The 25,310-nt window shown below is 32.3% G+C and overlaps 1 protein-coding gene across 5 annotated transcripts in view; it reads right to left on the reverse strand.

The window, feature by feature from the left end:
• The window catches only part of GRID2 (glutamate ionotropic receptor delta type subunit 2), a 1,449,748-nt gene that overhangs the window by 1,152,616 nt on the left and 271,822 nt on the right, over window positions 1-25,310 (reverse strand). For all 5 annotated transcript variants that reach the window (XM_079153230.1, XM_079153229.1, XM_079153231.1 and 2 more), the window contains exon 2: window positions 24,541-24,696. In XM_079153230.1, coding sequence (XP_079009356.1) covers window positions 24,541-24,696 — 156 coding nt within the window. The remainder of the gene's footprint in view (window positions 1-24,540; window positions 24,697-25,310) is intronic.

Here is a 25,310-nt window from a genome sequence, read left to right on the forward strand (position 1 = left end):
CAGAATTCTACCTGAAGAAAATAAGTGGGAACATCCCAGTGGTCATGAACAGGGTAAGAAAAATGATACCTGTTCCTACTGGCTGGTAGGATTTTTAGAATTGTACTTTTAAAATTTCCAAGTGATTTTTGAAATATGGCGATTATCGAAAAATTAAATTGCATAAACTTTCAATTAAACTATAGACAGATAAAAGAAAAACTCACATGTTCCCAAATGTTTTAAGATTATCTATGCTTAGGAGGATATTTTGTCTATACCTATATGGTGTAAATACTATAGAATACCATATAAATACTATACAATGGGTGTGCTACTGCACAGTTTTTCTGAATACTGGGCTGAGTGACATCACACTGATAGCTTAAAATTGGCTGTGATAGGAGCACGTAGATACTTATGGTAATTGCCAAACTCTACAAATCACAGCTGCATTTATTCTTTTGTTGTTTATCGAGGATTAAAAAATTATGAATAATGCAAAGTAGACCTAAATTTGTGCTGTATCTATTGTAGAAGTGTAAAGATGATTCAATTTAAGGAATATAAATTTTTATGAGAATGAGAAATAATTTAGCAATGTATGACGTACCAAAATATATTACAATAAATAAGTAGTTAATGGACTGAGATGTATCACCATTTGCAAATTATTGTTGAGTTGTACCCATAAGTTGGCTATGAAAAAATGAGATTCACACAATTTGTCAATGCATTCTCCTTGCTCTCAGATGCAACATACATTGCCTCTTAAAAAATACATTTTTTTTTGGTTTATTCTATACATATATACTTTAAGGTTCTTGGTAATTTCTCATATATTTTTATATCTATCCAATATTTAAAGTACATTTGCTTCTTTATGACTAATTCTGCAAATTTATTCTGTGTTCTGGTCAGTAAATTTCTCTTCATATCTGCTCATTCTGCTACCTTCTGGTGAATTTTGAAACCCGTTTTGTATTTCCTACTTCCAGAATCTGTTTCTTTGGCATGTGTTTTGCTTTCTTTTCTCCTAATTCTGGGCTTTCATGATTGAGGGTCTTTTATTAATAATTTTTTGCCTTGTCTTATACATATTATATTTTGCTTTTAATTTTTTCTGTTGTTTCTTGCTCCTGGTCCCTTGTTTTCTTGTGTATTCTGCAATTATGTTATGTGATTATTCTTATACTGCTTGATCTCTTCTCTGTGGGAATTATTGAGGGCCTGGGATGAATATATTAATATTCTAGAAAGAATTTGGTTCCTATATTCTTACAAAGTGCATGGGAAGCACTAATAACCCTGAGTTCATTTTAAGTTTAATGCTAACCTATTTCTTTGCTCCTTGCAAACAACATGAATTGAGGCAATTTTGCCAGGAGAGTCTTCTCATGACAATCAATTATCAGAGGAGCTTGTTTTGTTTTTTGTCGAGTTTTGAGCTCAGGCCTCATTCATGCTAGGCAACCTCTCTACCACTGAGCAAATCTCCCAATCCCTGGTGAGATTCTTTTCACACCCCACTTAAAGTCAAGGCTAAGACAGATCTTCCCCGTCCCTGCATTTTCTTTAATTGCTATGTTTGTTTGTTTGGGGTTTTTTATGTTTATTATTTTCCCTTAGTTATAGCCCTAGGTATACTGAAGTATATATAGTCTGAGGAGAGATTCCTGAAACTCCCGTGGGTCCCAATCATTGTTAAATGTCAAAGGAGTTACAAACTCCTAACAACCATATTGTACATTTAAAAATTTGGTAGGAGGGTAAACTACATGCTCTCTGATCTTAAACACACACACACATACACACAATCTAAAGACCACTCAAGCTGCAATTCTAGATGTCTCTAGGCCAACAGACATCTTCTACACTACCAATCTATCCTCATTTGTCATATGGTTTGGTTCCCAAATGGAACTGAATTTCTTATTTTCTTTGAAAACTAATACTTGATTTAAAATTATAATTTTTATGCTTTATACGGTACATATTAGGTATAACAAGTGAGATTTTGCATACATAGATTCCATGTTGCCAGAAATCAGATTTCTAAGCATAATTATGTAAAGTAGAATTTTAAAACATAAATAAATCTGTCAATGAAATGAAAGATTAAAGTTAAAAAATTGAAGTTATGGTAATAGCTAATTAGTTTAGGCATTAGGGTTATCAATTATTGATTTTATTTTTATTTTTTTATTCCCTATAGTTTCTCTAATAAATGCAGCTTACACTGGAAAAGAAAAACGGTTACTATTTTAAAGTAACACAGGATGGCATAAAGTTCACTTTTCCCCAGACATTGTATTAGCACTAACTAATCTGTGCAATAGAACATCTGAGATAAGCAATATTGTTAATTCCATTTTACAGATGAGAAATTCAGGTCTGGAAAACTTGACAAGTTTATGAAGTTAGTGAGTGATGGAGATGGGTTTTGAGCACAGCCTTTCTTGCCATAAAGCCTGTGTCTTAACCAGTGTTTGTTATTAACTCAGCATAAATTAGAACACTATGTCATTGGTTCCAATTCAAACATTTTTTATTTAGGGCCAACAGTCTGAAGACCCCCATTCCAGTCCCTAGTTATTTTTCTAATTACCTACTTGATCCTCAATGACTCACTTACTCTATCAGACTTCATTTTCCACAAGCATAAAATCAGCAATTTAAACTAGATTAATCTCTGGAGGGTCTTTCATCTCATAGACTTTGTGATATATCAGATAATTATTTCTCAGATATCATGAAATTGGAAATTAACCATTTAATTGAAAGATTAGCAGAAATACTCTTAAATTAAGGGAAAACTAAAATACTCAAGCATTCTAAAATTTAATAATTTAAGATTTTAGGAATCAAGATAATTGTATATACACACTTTCAGGTTACTTAAAATACAAGGAAATTATCACAAAGAGAAAATTAATAATTCTACAAAGGCTCCCTACCTAAAAATCTAAGTTACCTTGAAAAATCCAGTGACTTTGGTGTCTAGTTACTAAAGACAACAAGTAAGCAAAAGAATCATAATATGCCTTTATCAAATTGAATTTTTTTAGAATAAACACTTTTCAGTAGTTCAGCCTAATATTTATACTCTTCAGATTTTATTGTATTTTTAAGAATCTCATTCAATGTAGATTTCTATATTTGTTACCAATATTTACTCTATAGTTGCAAGATGAAAATATTATCTATTATTGAAACAAAGGAAAATCCAAATAACTTAATACATTTGTTCTGGATGTAGAAGATTCAGAATGAGTTTATTCCCAATGATAAAATAACACAATGACCTTATTTCCAAATGAAATTATTTCAAAATTTACTGAGAAAACCAGACAGGAAAAAAATTGAATAAAAATTATCTTGTGTGACTTTGTGATAGATAATCTATATCTCAAAAATAAATTCTTAAAAATTTGATTGCAATATGAACATTCCATGAAAATATACTTGGTTGGCCATAAACAGTTCAATACAAGGGAATACGCTAATACAATGCCCTACAGCCATGATCACGGAAGAATCTTTCATGACTACAACTTTCTTGGTTGACAAAACAACATCGATTAATAGTCCTTAGTATGAACTTAAAATAGTAAAGCGATGGAAGGTCATTCACAGCACATTGTTATGACTAGGGCTCTGGAAATAGCCTGAGTTCAAATCCGCTGAAGCCCATCCCTGTGTACTTTAAATTTCCTATGTGAAATGTGGATAATTATAATAATACTTCAGAGACCTGTAAGTCAAGATTGAATGAATTAATAAGTGGAAACAATGTAGAATAAGACCTAGATCACAATAAACCTTAGTGTTGAATATTGTTCTGCTTCTGCTGCTGTGTGGTTGCTGTTGCTGCTACCTTACTAAATTTGGAAATAGAAAAAAAATCTAAAATGTAGTTTGTAGTTTATAACACCATGACTGATGATGTTTAATACAGTAAATTCTAGTAAGCAGCTTTACCAGGTAAGTTTAATATATGTGTGTTTTAGGGATAGGGATTATAGACAATCTCTGAACATTAAAGTCACTATAAAGCAATCTAGGTGCCAGGATGCCTTGGGAAAAGGTCACACTGTACTGTGAATATTACTATTATTTCTCAATAGATGTAAAGTCCCCCTTTGGGAGAAACTTGAAATCTCTGAAGCATTGCTGTGTTAATGAGAGGGAAAAATTATTATTACTTTATGGTCATTTGAGTGTGGGCCCATTTATTTTCAGTAGTCAATGTCAGCAATATGATGGATGATGACTTTTCAGTTATTGGTTACTAGGTACCCATTATGTGCCATTTGCTTTATATATATATAATTATAACATAATATATATAATATATATAATTATATATAACATATATAATTATATATAATATATATAATTTTTATTTAAAATTAATAAAAGTGTTAGTATCAAAGACTAAACTCTAAATGAGCATGCCTATGTTCACTACATACATTTTACATAAGGAAATACTGAGGTTCATAGAGAGTTAACAGAGCTTCAGTGCTAGCCAAGACTATGACTGAACTAGGTTTTATCCCACTGTCCTTGACCAGTCTTAACAATTGGAGCTAAGCATATCTCTCTATAGAATCCAAGACATTTTAAAATAGGAGCCATACTGCTATTAGCAGTTAAATATATCAGATCCAGGACTTTGTGATATATATGCACAGTTCAAAAATAACTAGAATTCCAAATGCAGGCCTCAAATTTAACACATATTATTTGGCTCTATTTTTTTTTAAATATGATGGCAAATTTCCATAGATGATGAAATATGTGAGGCCTTCTTAGATCTAAACTAATAAAATATATTAAGAATGATAACCAAAATATGTACGAACATTAGGTTATGTAATTCTGAGGAAAACTTTATTAAATATCAATTCCCCTTTATACTTTTACATGGTTTGCTTTGAAATAATTGACAAAGATTATAATATTCTAGAATGTGACCAAAATTTTCAGTTATATTCAAAGATAAAATATTTTTGAATAATGCATTCATGGAAAAAAATTGAATTCCAACTTGATGGTGCCACCTCTCACATAAACTGGAGGAATATGACTATGTGGGTGTAGAAGTGCCACAGCTTTTACTATGGTAATTTCTCCAGGATAATCATAGCAGAAGTAAAAAAGTCGTGCTTACATAAGCAGAATCAAGTTCTTCCAGCTATTTTCATATGAACACTAACATCTCTGACTACAAAATGTACACAATTTCCACTGAAATAAAATCTACTTAGGGCAGGGATGATCACAGGTGAAAAATTTCAGATTTCTGGATGTATTTCCATGTTTATATATAGTTCTTTAGGTTAATATATAAGTAAATACTATAGCTATAAATTAAAGGAATTGCTCTTATTAGCCAGACCAGAGAGTGATTTTTTGGAAAGTAAACATCTATTTCTTCTTCATACCAATTTATCCTTGTTTTGCGTGGTTCACATTGAGGATGAGAAAACAGTGTGTGTGTATATATATGGATGTATATATATATATATGGATATCCACCCCTAGGAATAATCCCCAAAATATTCCCTGAAATAATTTCAAGGAAAAAGAGAGCTTTACTGCAAAAATTTTAAACATGTTTTCCACATTCTTAATGTTGTCCCCTATAGTGTGTGTAGGTATACATGCACACATATATATGAATTATTTGTGTATATGATTTATTTATTTATAGTTCAGAATCTATTATAGCAATTTTAATCATATTGAAAAATATTTTATTCAATGAAATATTAAACACATTGCTTAGATTTATATCAAATAATGCATGCACAAATTAGTATCTATAAAATAATTATTTTAAAATGCCTTTTTTCTTACAAAAGCCTTACATCTTCAGAATTGTATTCATTTTTCATAGACTACTTTAAAGTTTATTTAAATATTAACTCAGATAACAAATTTTTTATCTTCAGAAGCTTCCCAATAGGGCTGAACCTTATTTATTCAAATTAACATGATCATTTTGGAAGGCACAGAAGCCTTGGTGGCAGGCTAGCATGGACTTGCATCCTGATGGATAGGAGATGCAACACCAAATGCCATCCCTTGATAGAGCACATGGGCTTTCTAATCCATCACCCATTGGACCTCAGAATAAACTGTGAAGTCAATTACATATTTCTGAACCCTGTTATGTAGCTCAGGAACATTTACTAGGAGAAATTGCTAAATGCCAGAGTCAGGAAGAAAGCTAATGCTTTGGATTCTAAATTTGATGTGCTTTCCACTTCACCATTTTAGTTGATGAGGACAATTGCTCCAGAGGCAAGAGCTACATAATGCACTCTATTAATCACAGGACAAACAAAACTTCCTAAGCATCCTAGGGAATCTTCTCTTTTGAAGAAATGATTAGTGTTCACTCTGAAAAAGATATCCCAGAAAAATCCCAAGGGTGGGGAAAAGAGCTTTACTGCAAATGTTTTAAGCCTTTTTGTTTTTTATTCCATTCTTAAGGTTCTATTTTATAGAATCATTATCAAATCTCATAAAATGTTCACACATGAACTTAATATGTACCAAAATTTGGGAAAATAGTATCCTTTCCAGAAGGATTTATTTTCCCTTCTAATGGCGCATTCACTCAAAAAAACTTTTGAAATTTTTAAAAAACACTAAAAAATAATGCTTATCCATGAACACAGATAAAACAATATTCATATAAAAACATGTGACCTTTAAAATGTTAATTCCTAATACTACTGGAGGGTAACATAAAACTAGACTTACAAAATCCTTTCAGTTTCTTGCTATGAAATCATTGGCTAATTCTCATTATGACTCAGAAATATTTTCAATCATTTCTAATTATTTCCCCCCAGACTCATTTCTAAATTTTTTCACTCTCTACTGTACTTGCCCAGTTCCAAAGTGCTTCAAGTATTAGAGATCATTATAACCACTCCACAAGAATTCCAATTTTCCTCCCTATATCAATGAACATGATTATTTCAGCAGCTCAATAGTTCAGTGTTTACAAATTTCTCCTCTTTAACTCTCTTCTAAAAAAAATTCTGCCATCATAATCTCCCTTTCTCATCCTCTAGATTTTTTTTCCCACATAATTCAGAAACATCCCCAAATGTTCCAGGTTATACTTAAATCTAACTATTTTCTAATATATAACTTATACTCCACCTAACTTTGAAGAAGACTACTAAACAGTATTCAATCATTCCCACCCACTTGCTTGTACTAGTCTTCCATTAACACCACTACCTGTATAATAAAACAATACTATAACTTAATCATGGATCCCTAATCTCTAAAACTCAGGAAATTTTATTGACCACATCCAAACAACATCCTGTGACAGTTAAAATAACCATCCTTCAAGAAGGATTTTTCACCTCAGATTATGCTCACTGCGGGTACAGCTTTCAATTTTGAACTTGCTCTTTACTTTTTTTTAATCCTTTTCCCACAAAATACAAATATCTGAGAGGAATAATATCCATGTATTATGCCACACCTTCCATATATCAATCTTTGACAATCTACCCAAGATCACAGTGTTAACTTTTATCTCAAATCTAGTCTTTAGCCACCACAACATCTTCTATTGTCAAGTTCCAGTTCCACTTTCTCATGTGTATCCTTATAACTATATTCAGGTTGAAGTAAAAATCTCATCTCTGACCTTGGACTGCCGGGATTAAAATTCCAATGCTGCAAAATACTTTCCTAAGTTTGGCTAAATTGATCAACCCTAAATTTCCTAATATATGCAAAAGATTTTTTGAAGCATAATTAAATATTTGTGTAAAACTAATGTAACAATACCTGAAAGCAGCAAGAACTGAACAAATGTGAGCTACTGTTGACAATTATTTCCACATATCTGGTTATCCTCTTGTGTCCTTTATGTATTTAGCCAGCTACTGCAGGTCAAATACTGTTCTTTGAAACTCCCATTAACCAACTCCGGAAATATATCATCAAGCCCTGCCAAGTCTTTCTGCAGAGTATCTTCATAACATCTTTTCCTCCTCTCTAGTACTCTCCTGGTCTGAGACTTTATTATCTTGTATCTGTACTGCTTCAACAGATTACCTGAGTTCCCTGATCTCAGTTTCTTGGCTTTTATCTACTGCTTATATTGTGGGAAGATTATTTTCTTTCACCTAAAGCAAATTTATAAATCATGTCATTGCACAAAGCAAATCCTTCTATTTTTGCTTTGTTTAATATTAAATTCAGTAATCCTAGTTTGACATTCAAAACCTCTACCTAACTCTTTCAATTCCAATATTGCCAATTCTTTGCAATAGATAATGTTTTAAGCACATGTTAAAACTCTTCTCTCCAAAGGAACTGCCCAGATAAGTGAAATTCATGTACTTCTATAATTCATGATGCAAATGAAATGATATTTCCTCCACAAAATCTTAATCTCAAGGTCTAAAGTTCTCTATACCTCTTATGGACATAAAAAATTGGAAGGATATAAAGTTTTGTAAATGACAAAATGTGAAGCCCATCAAATCTCCTCCAAAATCAATGATAAAAAAAATTGAGTTAAAAAACCATTATAGAATTCTGAAGATAAAGGTAAACAACAAATTGAAAACCACTTATTCAAGAAATACTATAAAAATCATACAAGAAGTTGGGTAAGCTGAATATTCACATGCCAAAATATTACCTCATACTACATTAAAACACTAGCACAAAATTGTTTATGGACCTAAAGGTAAGAATTAAATATATGAGATTTTAGTAGAAAATAAAAATATTACTGAACTTACATTATTCAAGGAGTTCTTTGATATAATGCCAAAGTTAGATCATTAAAAGAAAAAACAACTGGACTTAAAAAATTTTTAAATTTGCACTTTTTGATACATTATTGAGAGACTGGAAAAGAAGTAAATTACAATCTCATAGAAAATACTTCAAATTATAAACCTGATTAAAAAAAAAACTTTTGCCAGATTAAGCATATAAAAAGCTAAATAAGATGAAGAAATTAATAAAAATATGAACATAATTTGCACATTTCATCAAAGAAATTATATAGATATCATTGAGCATAGGAAAAATATTAAACATTATTAATCAATGGGGAAATAGAAATTGAAATCATTATCATATACAAGTTCACACATGTCACAAAATGGCAAGGATGTGAAGGAAATAACTTACGTAATATATAACATAGTATTGGAAAGCCATTATGCAGTTACTTAAATGGCAAATGTTAATTTCCATAAAAGTTGAGCAATTTCCCCCTAGATATGTACCCTAGACAAAGATTATAAATAAATATTTTGTCCCCATTAAAAAAAATCTCATATATTGAAGCACTATCCCCCATGGTTACTGCATTTGAACATGGGATCTCTAAGGTAGAAAACAAGATTAAATCAAGTTATAAGCTTGGGGCTCTTATCCAGTAGGGTTAGTATCCCTAAAACAAGAGAGGTCACAGAGTCTTAACACATTCTCTTTATCCACATGAAGAAGAAATCACATTCACATAGGCTGAGAAGGTGGTCATCTCTAACCCCAAAGAACAGCATTCATCAGACTCCTACCCTATTGGTGCCTTAATGTTGGACTTCCTAGCATCCAGAACTATGAGAAAATAGATTTCTGTTGTCAGGTATCCAGTCTCTGGCACTTGTTACAGAAACCCAATCAGACTAAGAGACAAAATTAAATATATATGTCTACACAAACACTTTTACATAAATATCCATAGCATCATTTTTCCTAATAGCAAAAAAAGAAAAAAAAAATAGAAATAATCCAAAGTTCCTTAACTTTTGAATGAAAAAGAAAATGGCATATATGTACATGGTACACTATATATAATTAAAGAAAAACAAAATTCTTGACACACGCTATGAAGTGAATGAACATCAAACATCAATCCTAAGCAAAAGACACCTAACACAGAAGACTACATATTATCAGATTCCATTTAAATGAAAAGTGCAGAAGGGACAAATCTATGGAAACAAATTTGCAGTTGGCTGGAGGTGGTATGTGACCAAAAACCAATGGACTACAAACAGGCTTGAGGTTCTTGTTGGGTGATGAAAATTGTTCTAAAATTGAATGGTTACAGAACTCTATAAATTTACTCCAATAACTTAATTATGTGCTTACAATGTGAATTTTATGGCGTATAAATTATATCTCAATATTGATGTGAGGAGGAGGAGGAGAAGGGAAGGAGAAAGGTAAAGGACAGGAGAAGAAGAAAATGGGCAAATATAGAAGTGCAATGTCTGGGCCTCAAAACTGGAAATATTCAGTAGGGTGGACAGGAACTGGGGGTGGTCTTTGCTTCATATAGTGAGATGTTTAGAGAGGCAGGTATAATTATTTTGAGTTTTATGTTGAGTTCCTGGAACACAGACAACCCAAAATATATTAGTGACTACAAGTACTGGCCAGAAAATACAAACATGTTCTCTCAAAGGTATGGTGGTTACATAATTGTTTAGTATACCAGAAGGTATGATTAGTTACAAGTCCATACTTCATAATGTACAAATGTGGTCATGAAGAAGAACTACAGTGACATCGTTGCCAGAACCCATTGCATGAATTCCTTCCCACGGATGTCCTCAGCACTTGGTACCTTTCACCTTTCAGGTCTCTGTTCAAAAGTCACTTTCTTAGCTATTTCCTGACCATTCTATTTGAAATGGCACCCCACCTTCATCATTTCTATGACAAGTAAGTTGTTCCATTTGTATACCAAGTCTTCAACCTGAAATTGCATTTATTATTTGTTGTTCCCTCATCCTATACAAGACAGAAAGATATTGTTTTTTTGCTGGTAAACCATGAGTTCCCAGATTATTTAAACTGTGGCACATAGAAATACAGCAAATATTTGTTTAATCAATTGGATGAATGAAGTAGATATGAAAGCTGAAAAGCAAGATTGCCAACAAGACTGAGATGATGTTAAATGATTTCAAATCAACTGTTAGGCACAGAATGAAAGAGTGGGGATTCACTGAATCAGGAAGATAAGAAAATTTCCTTCTAGAAGGAGAGCAGCAGTACAGACACATGGTTTACTTTCAAAACCCTGGAACACTGTGTTGTATAAACACAGACAAGAAAGGATAAGAGTGGAATGTCCTTTGAAGACATTATCACTTACTGTATTTTGTATCATGGCCATTTATGTTCTGCATTCATGTCATTGATATTTGTTACTTGCTAAACATAAGATTCTTAAAGCTAGAAACCACACTGAGGCATCTTTTCACATTCACAGTATTTTTCAAATCATAAGCTCTCAATAATAGCTATGTAGATGAGAGATTAAATGAATCAGTGATTAACAAACAGTGGCTGATTTTCAGTTTACAAAGCACTTTGTATTCAGTGTCAACAAGCCTCAATGGTCCCTTGCAGTAATCAGACCTACAAAAATATTTTTGTTAAAACATTAACTGACTTAATTAAAAAATAGATATCATAGTGCATTTAAAGGAAAAATTATATACATAACATATATAATATACATATAATACACACACACGCATATATATACATATATATATCATTATTTTTTGCCAACTCATCTAGGAAACAATCCATATATTCATGTAAGAGCTTAGAGCCATGAGAGTGAGTTACAGCACAAAATGCCAAATATGTAGTAAAAACTCCTTCGGGGAATTGGTTAATGCATATGTATAACACTTTTTATATTATAAAACTTGGGAACCTCTCTCTTTAATATAAAAAGAAATTACTTTGCTCTAGATATTTTTAAAATATCACTTGCTCTAAAACACAGTGAAGACACTGAACCCTTGAAGTGGTATGTTTTAGTTCAAATCATTTTCATTATTTTGGTCACATTTTCAAAGAAATAGTGAGTCATTATATGAAGGACAATGTCTTAATTAATATCTTTATTAGTTTTTAATTTTACTTTCTACACCATGATTCTATCCATGCTGAAATCACTATAGTTCTATTGGTCTTGGAAAGAGAGGTGGTGAAGTTGAGAACAGGAATATAGACCCTGAGAGAAAAGTTAAGTTTGTGTTCTTCTGGCAAGAAGTTTTTATCCTCAGTCCACTCCAGCCCCAGCTCATACATGTCCCTCAGTCACAAAGTTGTGCTTTTGAACATGACTACTTCTTTTGTTTAGTCCTTTCAGAGCAAAAAAGTGTGGTTTCCTATCTTCCAGTTCTTTACCTTCTTCCTCAACTATAAGTTGGAATATTACTCAGCCATAAAGAAGTCATTTTTTGTACTGAACTCTTTATTTAATTTCTCCTTTATAATGGAATATAAGTAAATATGTAAAATATATATATATATAGAGAGAGAGAGAGAGAGTTCAGTACAAAAATAAATGACTTATAGCTAGGGATGTGGCAAGATATATATAGGTATATATATAGCATATATATATATAATATATAAAATCACCTTGTTTATAGACATATATTTTACTTCATTAGTTTTTTGGAGTTCTTCCAAGATGCAGTGCTTCTAAATGGTTCCTTTATTTTTACGTCAGTGCCTCCTACTTAGTCGCTGAACAAAGTTGAATGTGTGAAGCAAGAACTTTCATATTCCTGCTCTGTTACCTGATGTTTATTTGCTGTTCATTAGTATTATTAAACTATGGGTCTGGGAAATATAAAGACAAAAAATGCAAATGATTCTTTTGTAACACATTAGTTTCTCTTTACTATTCAGGCAATAGATAACAAAAAGCTATCAAGTAACAGAAAACCTTTCTGTGTAATTTTTTAAGTGGTTAATTGTGTCTTTTTCCCCTAAGTGATTTAGGAAGGTCTAGTTTTGTTTGCTTGTTTGTTTTTAAATGAAACAACGCTACAAAGAATGAAATAAAGAAAAATATAGAAAAATTTTACTCTCGAAAATGAAGTAACATATTCAGGAATTTGTGAACAATTGATCCATCAACTTCTATAACTAAAGTAGAGGTTTTTAAAAAGAGACATTTTAAGTATACAACTGGAGCATTAACATTCATAAAGGTCTTTACACTTGTCATATTGATGTAACTAAAAATTATTATGTCCTCTTAATGAAAAGTCATTCAACTATGCCTTGGGTGGCTATGAAGATATCAGCTGTGTCTGGTCAGACCCAGTGCCTTTTTAAAGGGATTCTGACTCAGTATTTCTAACATCAAGTCAACCATTGCATCAGTGCAAAAACAAAACAAAACAAAAACAAAGACAGAACTATGAACATGAAGATTTCAGCTTTTACAGACAGAAGTTAATAGAAGTGATTTTATATCATTTAAAGAAGGAAGTCAGTTAAAGTCTCAATAGGGAATAGTGACAATTCAAACCAGGATATTTTGAAAAGCTTTCTTCTATAAAGGGATATATTAGGTGGTAAGTATAATATAAAGCTGCTCCCCCACCATGTACGTTGCAGCCATTTCTCCCCCGGCCCATCTTACAAACTAGATTGTCAGTCTGTGAACATCCCAGCTGGTTATTGGTCCATTAGTCAGCCTGCAAGTCTCCTTTTCAGTCATTGGTCCCTTGTTAGTCCGCAAAATTCCAATAATTAGGAGAAGCTCCTGCGCCACTCTCTCTCTTTTCTTTCTTTCCCAGCCCCGAGCAGATGCTCTGGTCATCCGCGTAATAAACTCTCTGGTGTGAGTTCCCGTGTCCAGAGTGGCTTTCTGGGTGCTGTCGCTGGACCTTGACTCATACCGGCACCCCAGAGTGTCTGCTCCCCTGTATTCAAGGGTCTGAGCTGCCTTGGGACCCATACTGAGCCGCATTTTTCTTACAGCACGGGAAAGGTACAGCAGAAAAATAAGAGGCAGTACAAGATTCCAGAACTAGTCCTAGGTCAGATTGGTCCTAGGAGAGGAGAGGAATGAGTGAAGTATGAAACCAAAGAGTGCTAGGGACAACACTGAAGTGCCTGGGAAAAGCAGTCTTTTTGTTTGAGATACACAGAAAAGGAAGAAACTAAATACCTTTACTTCCTTCTCACTGACATGCCAGTGACTTCCAAGCAGCAGACCTAGAGAGAAACCAGTGTTCCTGGCACCCTTCAGAAGGTGTCTGGTGAGACAAGTTAGCCTGATCTACCTGCTCCTTAGCTTTCTCATCTGTGAAAAGCTAATAAGTATAGAAACTACAAGTCATAAGGTAGTATAAATATTATGTAGACAAAAACCAAAAAAGCACTTTTAATAGCTCATGAGATGTAGTAAGTAATAAATAAGGAAATGTTACTTCACATTATTGGGTTTTTCAAATGAGGCCTTTTGTCAGAGTATACAGAAAATTGCAAATATAAAAGCCACAAAATGAGGTTTCTTTCTTAGGGTTCAATATTAATATATCTCTGTGCAGTAGACTGTACTAAAAGACCAGGAAAATGGAGGAAAATTCATTCTTTAATTTGATCTATTTTTGTTTCTCTCTCCTGAGGAAAAATAACATTTACATGAACAGCCCAAATGTTTCCAAAACTATATTAAAAAAATAGAGTTACAGAGATGAATTTAAAATACAAATAGGTTTCAATAATGAAATATCCATGTCCAAGAGGCCTCACATGCAAGACCATTTGACTTCCTTTTGGAACATCTTCCATTTCCAAAGGGAGCATGAGAGACTGAACCTCATTTGGGAAACAAATGCATGAGTAATATTGTTATACAGCAAAAATGACTTGATGATGGAAATAAACATTTGTTAATGCAACAAAATTAAAATGCTGGTGTTCAAAAGATAATCTTGTCCCTCAAACATAGCAATGCAATGTCTCCAAATGATTTTCCCATATTCAATAGCCTAGAATGCTACTCTCTCTTACCTTTGCATGACTGGTTGCTATACAACCTGACATAATGGCTTAAATTTTTCTTTTTGTATCTTTCATGATCATCCCATCAAATATTAGTCCATACACATACCTCTCCTGTTACATTGCATAATATTCCTCCTGTTATTTTCAAACACAATATGATGTCATTGTTTTATTCATCTGTATAAATGAATCTAGTATATGTTCAGTGCATACAAAAGCATCTAATAAATAAGCAAACAATTACAATTTTAAATTTTTTGTAATTCCTAGATTTTGTTTCATTTGGTTTACCATTTCCATACTCAAGTTTTAAGTAATTTCCAAAGAAAAAATGTGTGAACTAGTGATACATTCTGTCTGTGCTCACCCAGGATTTCTAGCATGAATTTTGAGTAATCTAATGGGTTGTGGTTTGACATAAAACCTGCCCTTTTCTGTTGTGACGGAAATAATAAATAAGGTTTTTATACTGTTTCTTGAAAAACAGGAATCAGCATTGGGAAAAAAAAAAAGCATACTTGGCTAACATTTTTTTTGTGCATTCATATGCATACAAAAATATGCAAACACACCATTAACATGTATGTGCTTATGCATATATGGTATGTACACATGTTAAATGCATAGAAATACAGAATATGTACATATGGCATGTAAAATAGAAATATGTATATATGCATATATAGTAATTGTAATATATGATAAATATAGAGACAAAACTCCTTTGAGCTTGGCAAAATCACAAGAATTCAAAACTAAATAAAAATATGGAACTAATAACTCTAAATACTGAAGCTAACTGAATTAATAATTATAATACAATAAGAACAGGATTTGGGAGCAGGTGGAATGGGCTGATAAGCCAGCTTTTTATTCTTTGACTTGTAAGAATGTGCCCTTTGATATTGTTTTTTATCCCTATTGACTTCATCTCACCTGAGCCTTCCTATTAATAATATGAATGAATATGGAGGACCACCTTGACATATTCTGTTTGACATTATATAAATGTATATTCAAGAGTACAAAAACATTTTTAAAATTCATATTAAGACTATTAATTAATACTCCCTGTTTAGGATTGTTTCTGACTCTGATTTGAACAGCTGCTGTGCTCCCTCAATACAGTCTGAGAAATGATACTTATTTTCCATCCTGTAACATATTTTTCATATGTAATAGACACTTTTAAGTCTTTTATATTGGAAAATACAGCTTAAGAAATGACTGTAGGCAATCTTAACATCATATTATGTTAGTCTATAAAAAAACCAAAAAGCAAATATATTCTGAAATGAGACATGAATTCTTCAGAAAATAACATAATATAATGTTATTGAATAAAACAGTACTAGAAATTCATGGAAACCAGTGACCAAGTTTTTAGAGTTAATATTTGACCATGTGTAGTTGGAATGGAAATGTGCAAAACATAGTATGATAACCTTTTAAACAATCATGTCAGAAATGAGCTCAAATACCAGAGATGATTCATCTCTCAAAGCATAAAGCTTTCCTTGAATTCATTTCTATATTTGACCTTCATATATATCACTCTTCCACAACATTATGCTTCTCTACAACTGAATCCCATTTAGTTATGACTCAGTGCCTTATTTACTTCACTGATTGTGTTAAGCCTACACAAATCATCAGAAAGCTTTAATTTGGTCTCCACAGGCTTTCTCTACTTCCCAGAAATTGTAACAAGGTATTTTAAATCCTCCCAACACTAAGTACATATGTTACAACATCACTATTATTTGCAAAATAAATTATACTACAAATATAATTCTCATCTTCCTGTGCTGACTAGCAGAACTAGCTCACGGAGAAAAAAAAAAAAAAAAAAAAAGCAAAAGCATTGCATTCTGTAATAATTTTACAACCATGGCATTCAGAATCTTGATGAGGAAAGATCCAGCTGGGCAAAACTATTATGGTAACTAGGTAGATAATAAGGTTAGACTGAGAAGTATCCATGGGAACCACCAATACAAGAAGTAGAGGATGTCTGAGAAGGAAATACCAGAGAGGGATGGAAATTTACTGATGGATGCATGAAATGGTACTAAATCATTATGTACTCCACTATTATTAAGACGTGTTCAGATTAGTAAGGGAACACACCTACCATAAGTATGATCCCCATATAGTCATTATGCAAAACCCCATGGAGTGTATGTTCATCCCCATCTTCCACATGAAGAAGCTAAGGCTCAGAGAAACTAGGTTTGATCAAGGGATGAAAGAAAATCATATAGAGAACAGATTAAAATAAAGGAAGCTATTTAATCCCATGGTCCATGAACTTAATTTCTGTTTTCCAAGAAAGGTAAATGATACCAACTTGACATATATTAAACCAAATACAGACATCATGTGTGTTTACAGTACAGTATGGAGATTCAGAATTAAAGGAGGAGGAATAAAATGTAAAAAGAGCACTACATTGTATAAAAGGAAGAGGTATACACAGATCAGGACCACACATAGGACAATAGAATAAAGGTCAAGATAACCATGAAAGACTGGGGGATGGCCAATGGGAGCACAGTATTGCACAGAGAAAATAGCTTAAGAATGAGTAGTAAAGTGCTTCCTGATTCATTGTTTTTCCCAGAGTGTGCAATTTCCTCCTGCACGTTGGTGTTTTATGTGCTCCTTTCTAAAGTGATTGTTTCAATGATTATTCTTTTGAAAACTATAAGATAATCTAACAATTTTTTAAGAGTACAGAAAACTATAAATAGTGTGAGTCCCACAAAATCAACAACACTTACCAAGTTTGCACCAAACTGGGTGTTAAATGTGAAAATGAAATTCCGATTATCTTTGTTCTCAAGCTAAGCAAATAAACTGGGTTATTAGAGACTTGGAATTCAATAGTACTGATAATGGTCGGATACAGTAAAGTTATCTGTCAACATGAACCTAAACTATTTTCATGACAACCCAACAGACTCTCATTGCAACTGCAGAGAGTAGGTAAATGTGATTTTTAATTTAATAAGCCACATATTCAGAGAAGACATATAGGTGTTTCTTTCACTGAGTCAGTATCATAAAGGACCAATTAAAAACTGAATTATGTTACAATAATCACACACTGTATCTACAGAAGTAAAAGGAAATGGGAGAAAGTGTTTATTTTTACTATTATTATTATGAAGTAATTCACAAGAGAAAGAACACTTTAGCATGAACAAATGAGCAAATCTTTACTCCCTTTTAAAAAACTTCCAAAGAAAGCTGCTAAAGATTCTTCTAAGTAAAACAAGATCCAGGGTGGCATATATTGCTTAAATATATATTTTATGACTGAACTTAAATAACAGTACACAATTGTAGACAGTGAAATAAAAGGCTTCCAAGCAAAAGGGCTATAAAATTATGATATAGAGGTCTATAAACATCTGAATTTCAATCTATTTGTAGTATTAGACACCTATTACTTAAGAGTATGATATTGAATGAGACAAGGGAAAGGCTTACACATATAAGAGAACAGCAATAAAGCATACGAAAAAATTAACCTATGCAATTTGTATTTACATTCATCGTTTCCTAAAAGAAAAGTAATGAATTTCTTTAAGAGAAAAATCACCCTTCTCTTTTCAAAAGAAAAATCTGAAAAGCTAAAACAACCTGTGCCTTTCTTGAATGCACATATTTAAAAATTCAAGTTATATATTGAAAGCAACAGCATGTCTTCTCAAATTTTTAAAATCAACAGCTTCCCTTGGACACGTTTCAATGCTTCTAGTATCATATACTGTGTCCTTTATTTTCTTTGTTGTCCTTCAGTGTGGCTAAACCAATCTTGGAACAATACAAGGCATTTACAGAGTTCTTGGATAGAGGGATTTGAATGAGTATTATCAAAATTAGATTCCAAATATATATTATCTCAATTCCTCTAAGGGGCATAGCTTCAATGGGAAGGGTTTGTGTGAGGCCTTTAAAAGAATGCATTTTGGTTTTGTCACTTACAGATGTAGAATCATTTATACTTTAATACTACATTGATAATGAATAATAATGAGCATACTTTAGGTAGATGTGGATTCAAGACTTTATGGGTCATTCCTTGAAATGTGGCTAACAAGGAGAAAAAGTGATATAGGACTTTGCAAGAGATTGCTGGGGAAATGTCCAAGCTAAATATTCCAGATCCACTGGGAAAACAAGTTGTCCAGTTGCCAAATTGACATTCCATATCCCTCATGAGAAGGCAAATTATTTGCATAGTTTGTTCCTTCTACCACTATGCATGTGTATAGGAGAAGGATTTACAAGAGGAGCTAGACACTGGAGTTCAAAGCTTAACTAACTTTGATGTAGGAAAAGAAAGAGGAGAGAAAAAGTGAATAGACAAGCAAATAACTGAATTAGTAAAATTGAATCTACATGAACTTGTTGTTTAGTTTCTGGACTCCTGGAGTCACCAATTTAGTTTATTACCTAAAAAAAAAAAATCAGAAAAGAAACTAGAATTTGCATTATTAAAATTGGCCCAGAAAAACAGAAGATGAGGAGGCAAAATACTGCAGTCCTAAGCTAGGAAAGTGCAGACACCAATTTAAGAATTTTAGAATTAGCAGATTTGTGGCACAGTAAAATGTCCTACTGAAGCAGAGAGGAATATAAATTATGAGACTAAGCCCTGGAATAAAGTATCAAGTAGTGCAGCCACATAAATCATTCTTTTACATTTATTTCCTCTTTGAACGAGACTATTCAGATTTAGCCAATGGCGCCAGAAATACTCACAATGGATGGTGATGAGTTTTGGAGAAGTGTTTTTTCCTAGCTAGATTTCCTTACACTCTTTCTGGCTCTGCTATTTGCCTGTCATCCCACATTCATACATAAAATGGATATATGTGTCTTTTAAATATGACTGTAAACAAGTGAGAGTGGTGTCATAAATCAAAAATGAAAACAATTTTGTTGTTGCACAAGGGTACTTCATAAAATTACAATCATTTCATCTTGTAAGAAATCTAAGGCAAATCCAACTGATAATGTCCATCATCCCTGGACTTCTCAATAGAGTTTATTTCATTGACTCATACTTCTATATAGTGATTCAAATTTTAATGTTTTAAAAGTGCTGGACATTTTCATATACCTGGAATGGTTAATTATACCAATATTCTTTATAGAGCACAAAACATAGAATTATGATAGTTCTACATTTTCTTTCAAATACATCAGTTTTGACTGTATTGTATAATTCTGCCCTTATTCACATTATGCATTACAATTTTAGGTGTTTTTCTGATAAGAGCAGTTATTCCAAAATGTTTAGCTGAACTTTACCATTAATATCAATGTGTATTTTATAAATTCACCCTGATGAATATAGTGGAAGTAAGAATTACACTGGATTCATATTTCTGCATTCACCTTCCAACCTGACATTTTTACAAATACACTCTCCTTACTTTTCTGGATTTTAAAATTCTCACCTTCCATGGGCCATGGTATGCTGGTTTCAGCAAAGCATTAACAATACAACCAATTGCTACTGCTCAGTAGAGTCCCCAGTGTCTTTTACACCATACATTTTTATATCTATGCTATATATACTATATGGATACCACAGAGGAAACAATCTACAAGAGAGGAATAAAAAGGGAAATCTAGCAATAACTAAGTTGGTCTAGGTCCACTGAACTAGAAAAAGGCCTTTACTTGATTTCAAAGATACTAATGAGTTCGTTTCATTGTGGTGACTAGGCTGATGAAGTAGCAAAACAAAGGATAGGCACCATACATCTTTTTAATTTATTTTAAAGTCAGTCACAGAAGAACTATGAGAAATTTCAGCAATGTGAAGCCTTCTCTAATGATAAGCTAAATAATCATTTCTATATGTTTCTAATTCAGCAAATGTATTCTAAAGAGTCACAAAACTGTAGAGATGAAAATGCCTTAAAAATACACTTATGTTCTGAATTCATCTTTTACAGATAAGGAAATCCAAGGCTGAAAGAACAAGAATGATTTATATAATGTTATAACTGGTGTTTTTCACCCAGACTGGAATTTTTCTTCTGTTCGATGTCATGAACATAAAAATGTTTGCGGCAAATACATATCAACATATAAATTGTCTACTCATTCCATTCCCCAAAGCACTCAAATCCTAGAACACACTATTATCTCATGAGCATGTATGTGTGTATTGAAGTTTGACAATACATTAGTGTGTGTGTGTGTTTGTGTGTGTGTGTATGTGTGTGTGTATGGTTGGATACTAAATGTAGCAAGAAAAGTATTGGACCAGTAGTCTGAAGCCCTTGCTCTAGTTCTTTTTTTGCTACACACTTCCCTAGTGACCATAAAAATACTCATGAGGATTACTTAACTTCACTGATTCTCAGTTACTTCATCCATATATTAAGAGTATTCAAATAATTTTCCATCCTTATAATTACCATCCATGTAACTTTGAAAATAACCTGAATTACTCTTTTTTTTTTTTTTTTCTTTCATCTTTCATATACGTTCTAGAGGGAGAAAGAAGCCTCCAGAGCATGGAACATTAGCATCGTGTTTTAACAGAGACATCACTTTCTACTTACCTCAGCAAGAACTATCATTATCCAAAATATACCATAAGCAAGCTATAAAAGAGGATTTTCATAATACCAGTCCTGTCTCTAGGTTAAGTAAGCTGTTAATTGGTAAATAATTCTCTTTTATTTAATGATGACTATAGAAAAAATAATTTTTAAAATTTATTTTAAAAAATCAATAAAAATTAGCTTTTAAATATGGATGGTTGGAAGAAATTCTATCAATAAAATGAATCCAGGATTTCAGATGATTGTTTTATTTATCTTTTTTTCCACTGATCCCTATTATTCATTATTATCACCAAATATATATATATATATATATATATATGTTTGATCTTGCTGTTTATTCATGTTCAAATAAATAGAAAAACTAAAACCTTGAATTTTTCTATAAAAAGTTCATTAGGCATGCTTTATGTGTAAACAAGTGGTTCTAACTGAATCATTGAATCTTTTGTTTCTCCTTAGAATCAAAAGAAAAAAATCAGAGTTTTTACACCGTTTCCTTTGTAGATTTCATAGTGTTATAGTAAAGATGTGATCTTAGGCAAATTGACCATCTTTGATGATTAAAGTTATCTCCTAAATTATTTCCTCATAACACTTAAGAAAATAGTAAGTTTCAATTGTTTCTTATTCTATTGTAAACTGAATATTTTCTTTCCAAACCAGTGTGTTACTGAAAAAGCTCTGAAATAATTTTTTTTTTTTTTTTTTTTCAAAACTTAAACAAAATCCTTCTTGCTACTGAATGGGGAAACGAATAATCTCCAAAGCTTCCTAGAACTTATTTCAGGTTCATTACTCAGAGCAGACCATCAAAACAACTCTTACAGAATATCCTGTTAGTACCAGAAGCCATCAGGCAAGCTGTCACTCTTCCTTCTTGACAAATACCTAGTGGTCTCTATCTGGGAAACATTTTCTGTCTCAATTTACTTTCAGTGCCCCAACTTCTTTCCAACCCCCGTCTTTCTTTTGAGAGATATTTTTGTTTCTAGAATGTAAGTGGCAGCAGAATGGTTATATGAAACAACTTGTAAAAGAAAATCATTGTTTTATTTTAAAGACTGTCTTCACTTTTTAAATCATAGTCTTTAAAAAAGGTATAAGGGACAAATTTATTCTGATTTTATAATTCCTTTCTACCTGTTGTGCTGCCTTCACTTTTTACCTCCTACTACTTTTTCAGTTAAGGTAGTTAAGTGGATGATTTTGCCACTTAAAGACATGCTATAATTGATAAGTAATCAGAAGTGATCACAAAAATAAATGAGTCCTCATGTTTTTCCTGCTCTCATTTTGTTCATTAAAAGTATGGTTAATAAAGAAATCATAGGGATGACTTAAAAATGAACATCATGGTTCCCAGAGAATATTTATATTTTTAAATTGTCTGCCTTCTTTAAATTCTAATTTATTATTTTGTAGATCCCATTATGAATTCTAGTAGTAATTTGGACAACTTCTAAATATTTCCATAGAAAATTTATCAACATATTTATTATTTGAGGCCCCAAATTCCCAGAATAATTTTGATTTGAAAATATAAATTACTACATAAATTCAATCTAATTTTTGCTCTGATAGTACTTATTAAAAATTAAAATCTCATCATATTATGTAAGCTATTACCCAATTGGTTATAAAGATGGCTTTTTAAAAACAACTCTGTTAACTTCATAAAAATAATATTTGTTTCACTCTACACAATTAATAAGAAAAATCGTTTAGACCACAAATTATTGTTATTTATTCTCTGACAGAAGTAAACATAAAAAGCCAGTGCTACTGATCAAAATGTATTCTAATGAAAGTTATCTGCATATCAAACAGATATAATTGAAGATGATAAGGACACATTTTTAAGACAATTAGGTTTAATTTTCATACCCCTTCAATGCTTGACATTTACAAAAAATTCCCTGCCAAATTTTACTACAGCTAATGTAGTATTTTCCTTTTCTCCTGCAAAATCAAATTTGTTTTAATAAAACGAACCGATTAAATGAATTTTCATTCATTATCCTTAATCTAAACATATTATCACAATAAAATATAAAACAGATTAGTGACTTATTCTGTGCTGCTGTAACAAAACACCTTATACTGGGTAATTTGTAAATAACAAAAAGTATTGCTTACAGTTCTGGCAGCTGAGAGTCCGAGATCATGGGGCCAACAGGTTTGATGTCTGATGAGGTATATTTCCTCTCATAGTTGGCACCTTCTTGTTGTGTCCTCCAATGGCAGAAGGGACAAAAATTCCCTTGGGCCTCTTTTGGAAGGCAGTAATCCCACTCAGGAGAACAGCGCCCTCATGACTTAACCACCATCCAAAGAAACCACCTCTTAATACCACCACACAGGAATTAGGTGTCCACATAAAAATTTTGGCAAGAACACAGTCAGACCACAGCAATCAGCAACAGTTTCATATACTGTAAGTGCTTTGCTGAGATTCTTAAAAGCATCAAACATAAAATTTCACTAGGCTGATTTTTCAGTCAAAATTTTCGTTAATAGGAATGATCATTCTAATAAAACAAAAACAGTCTGTATTACCATTGAAAACTTTAAATTCACAATCAGAGAAAATGGAGGAAAATCCTTTATTATTTGGAAACTTCTAGATTAAAAAAAAGAAAAACATAGGCTAAGTCCGTACGTTAGGAATCAATGCAAAGTCTTTGATTTGTATGCAGTGTCTAAAGGTTTTCCTTGTAGCAATGCATTTGTCATGAGTACACCTGAAGTGTCATTGCAAGTTGTAACAACACTCAAGGTGGTAGTTATCTCAGAGAAGCCCGAAGTAAAAATACTGACAGTCATAATTTAAAAGTATGTTTCATTTACATCAAAGTCATGAAAATGCCACAAAACTTTTCGCTGTAAATAATTATGCCCATTTGCATATTTTATTTCAATTAAAAAAAAAAAACTTTCCACATTATGCTGAAAGTGGAATACAGCATTAACATTTACAAAACAGCACTCTAGGAGAAAAGCAACACCCAATTAGTAGCAAAGATGCAAAACTGATGCCCATTTTTGATGACTTTTTGTGAGTCTGATTTCATGGCTATTCAAATTAACAACAAAAACAAAAAATATAACTTACCTTCTTGAACTGCTTGAAAAGGGTTGTTGCCATCAACAAATGTCACTGAAAATGTGATTTTCTCGGTCTGTAAGATTTCCTCATTCTGGTTGAGGTCACCAACTGCTGTGCGAAACACCTCATCATCCTTTTTGGCAGATTCATCAAAAATTGCTCCTATAAAGAAGTGAGTGTTACCATTAAACAATAACATAAATACTCTGCCATGCCCTCTGGAAATATGCCAAAGAGACTTACGTATTTGAAAAACGTACACTTTCACGTAAAGCATGCACTTTATTTATTACTGGAATACATTGCATGGAAGCAGCATGATAACTGAACAGGAACACAGTCACTTCTTACACATGGAAATGATGACTAGTACATCAAAGTGTTATTGCAGGGAGAGCCGGGTAGGACAATATAATAGGTACAAAAGCATTTTGCAGGATAGGGGCTAATACACAGAATGTCTTATATCCCAAGATCTTTAGAAATTCATACTTTGAAGAATGCATTTCTGAATAATAGGAGATAAAAATCAAGAAAAACTTTGAGAGCTCATTTACAGAGCATACAGGAATCAAAACTACAATCTGAACTCCTTTTTCTATTTCCTCGCCCCTGCAGCCCCCAACCCCTTTCCCATTTTTTGAACAGGGCTTTCATTACCTTGTATAGTGGTAAACTCATTGATATTTATAGAACATTTAGAGACACAAATCTCTGGACTGAGGGAAAGGAGACGTGTTTCCTGAAGAACTAACATTAAATCCTAGGGGAGAACG

The sequence above is a fragment of the Sciurus vulgaris genome (assembly GCF_902686455.1).
Source record: "Sciurus vulgaris genome assembly, chromosome: 9".
NCBI lineage: Eukaryota > Metazoa > Chordata > Mammalia > Rodentia > Sciuridae > Sciurus > Sciurus vulgaris.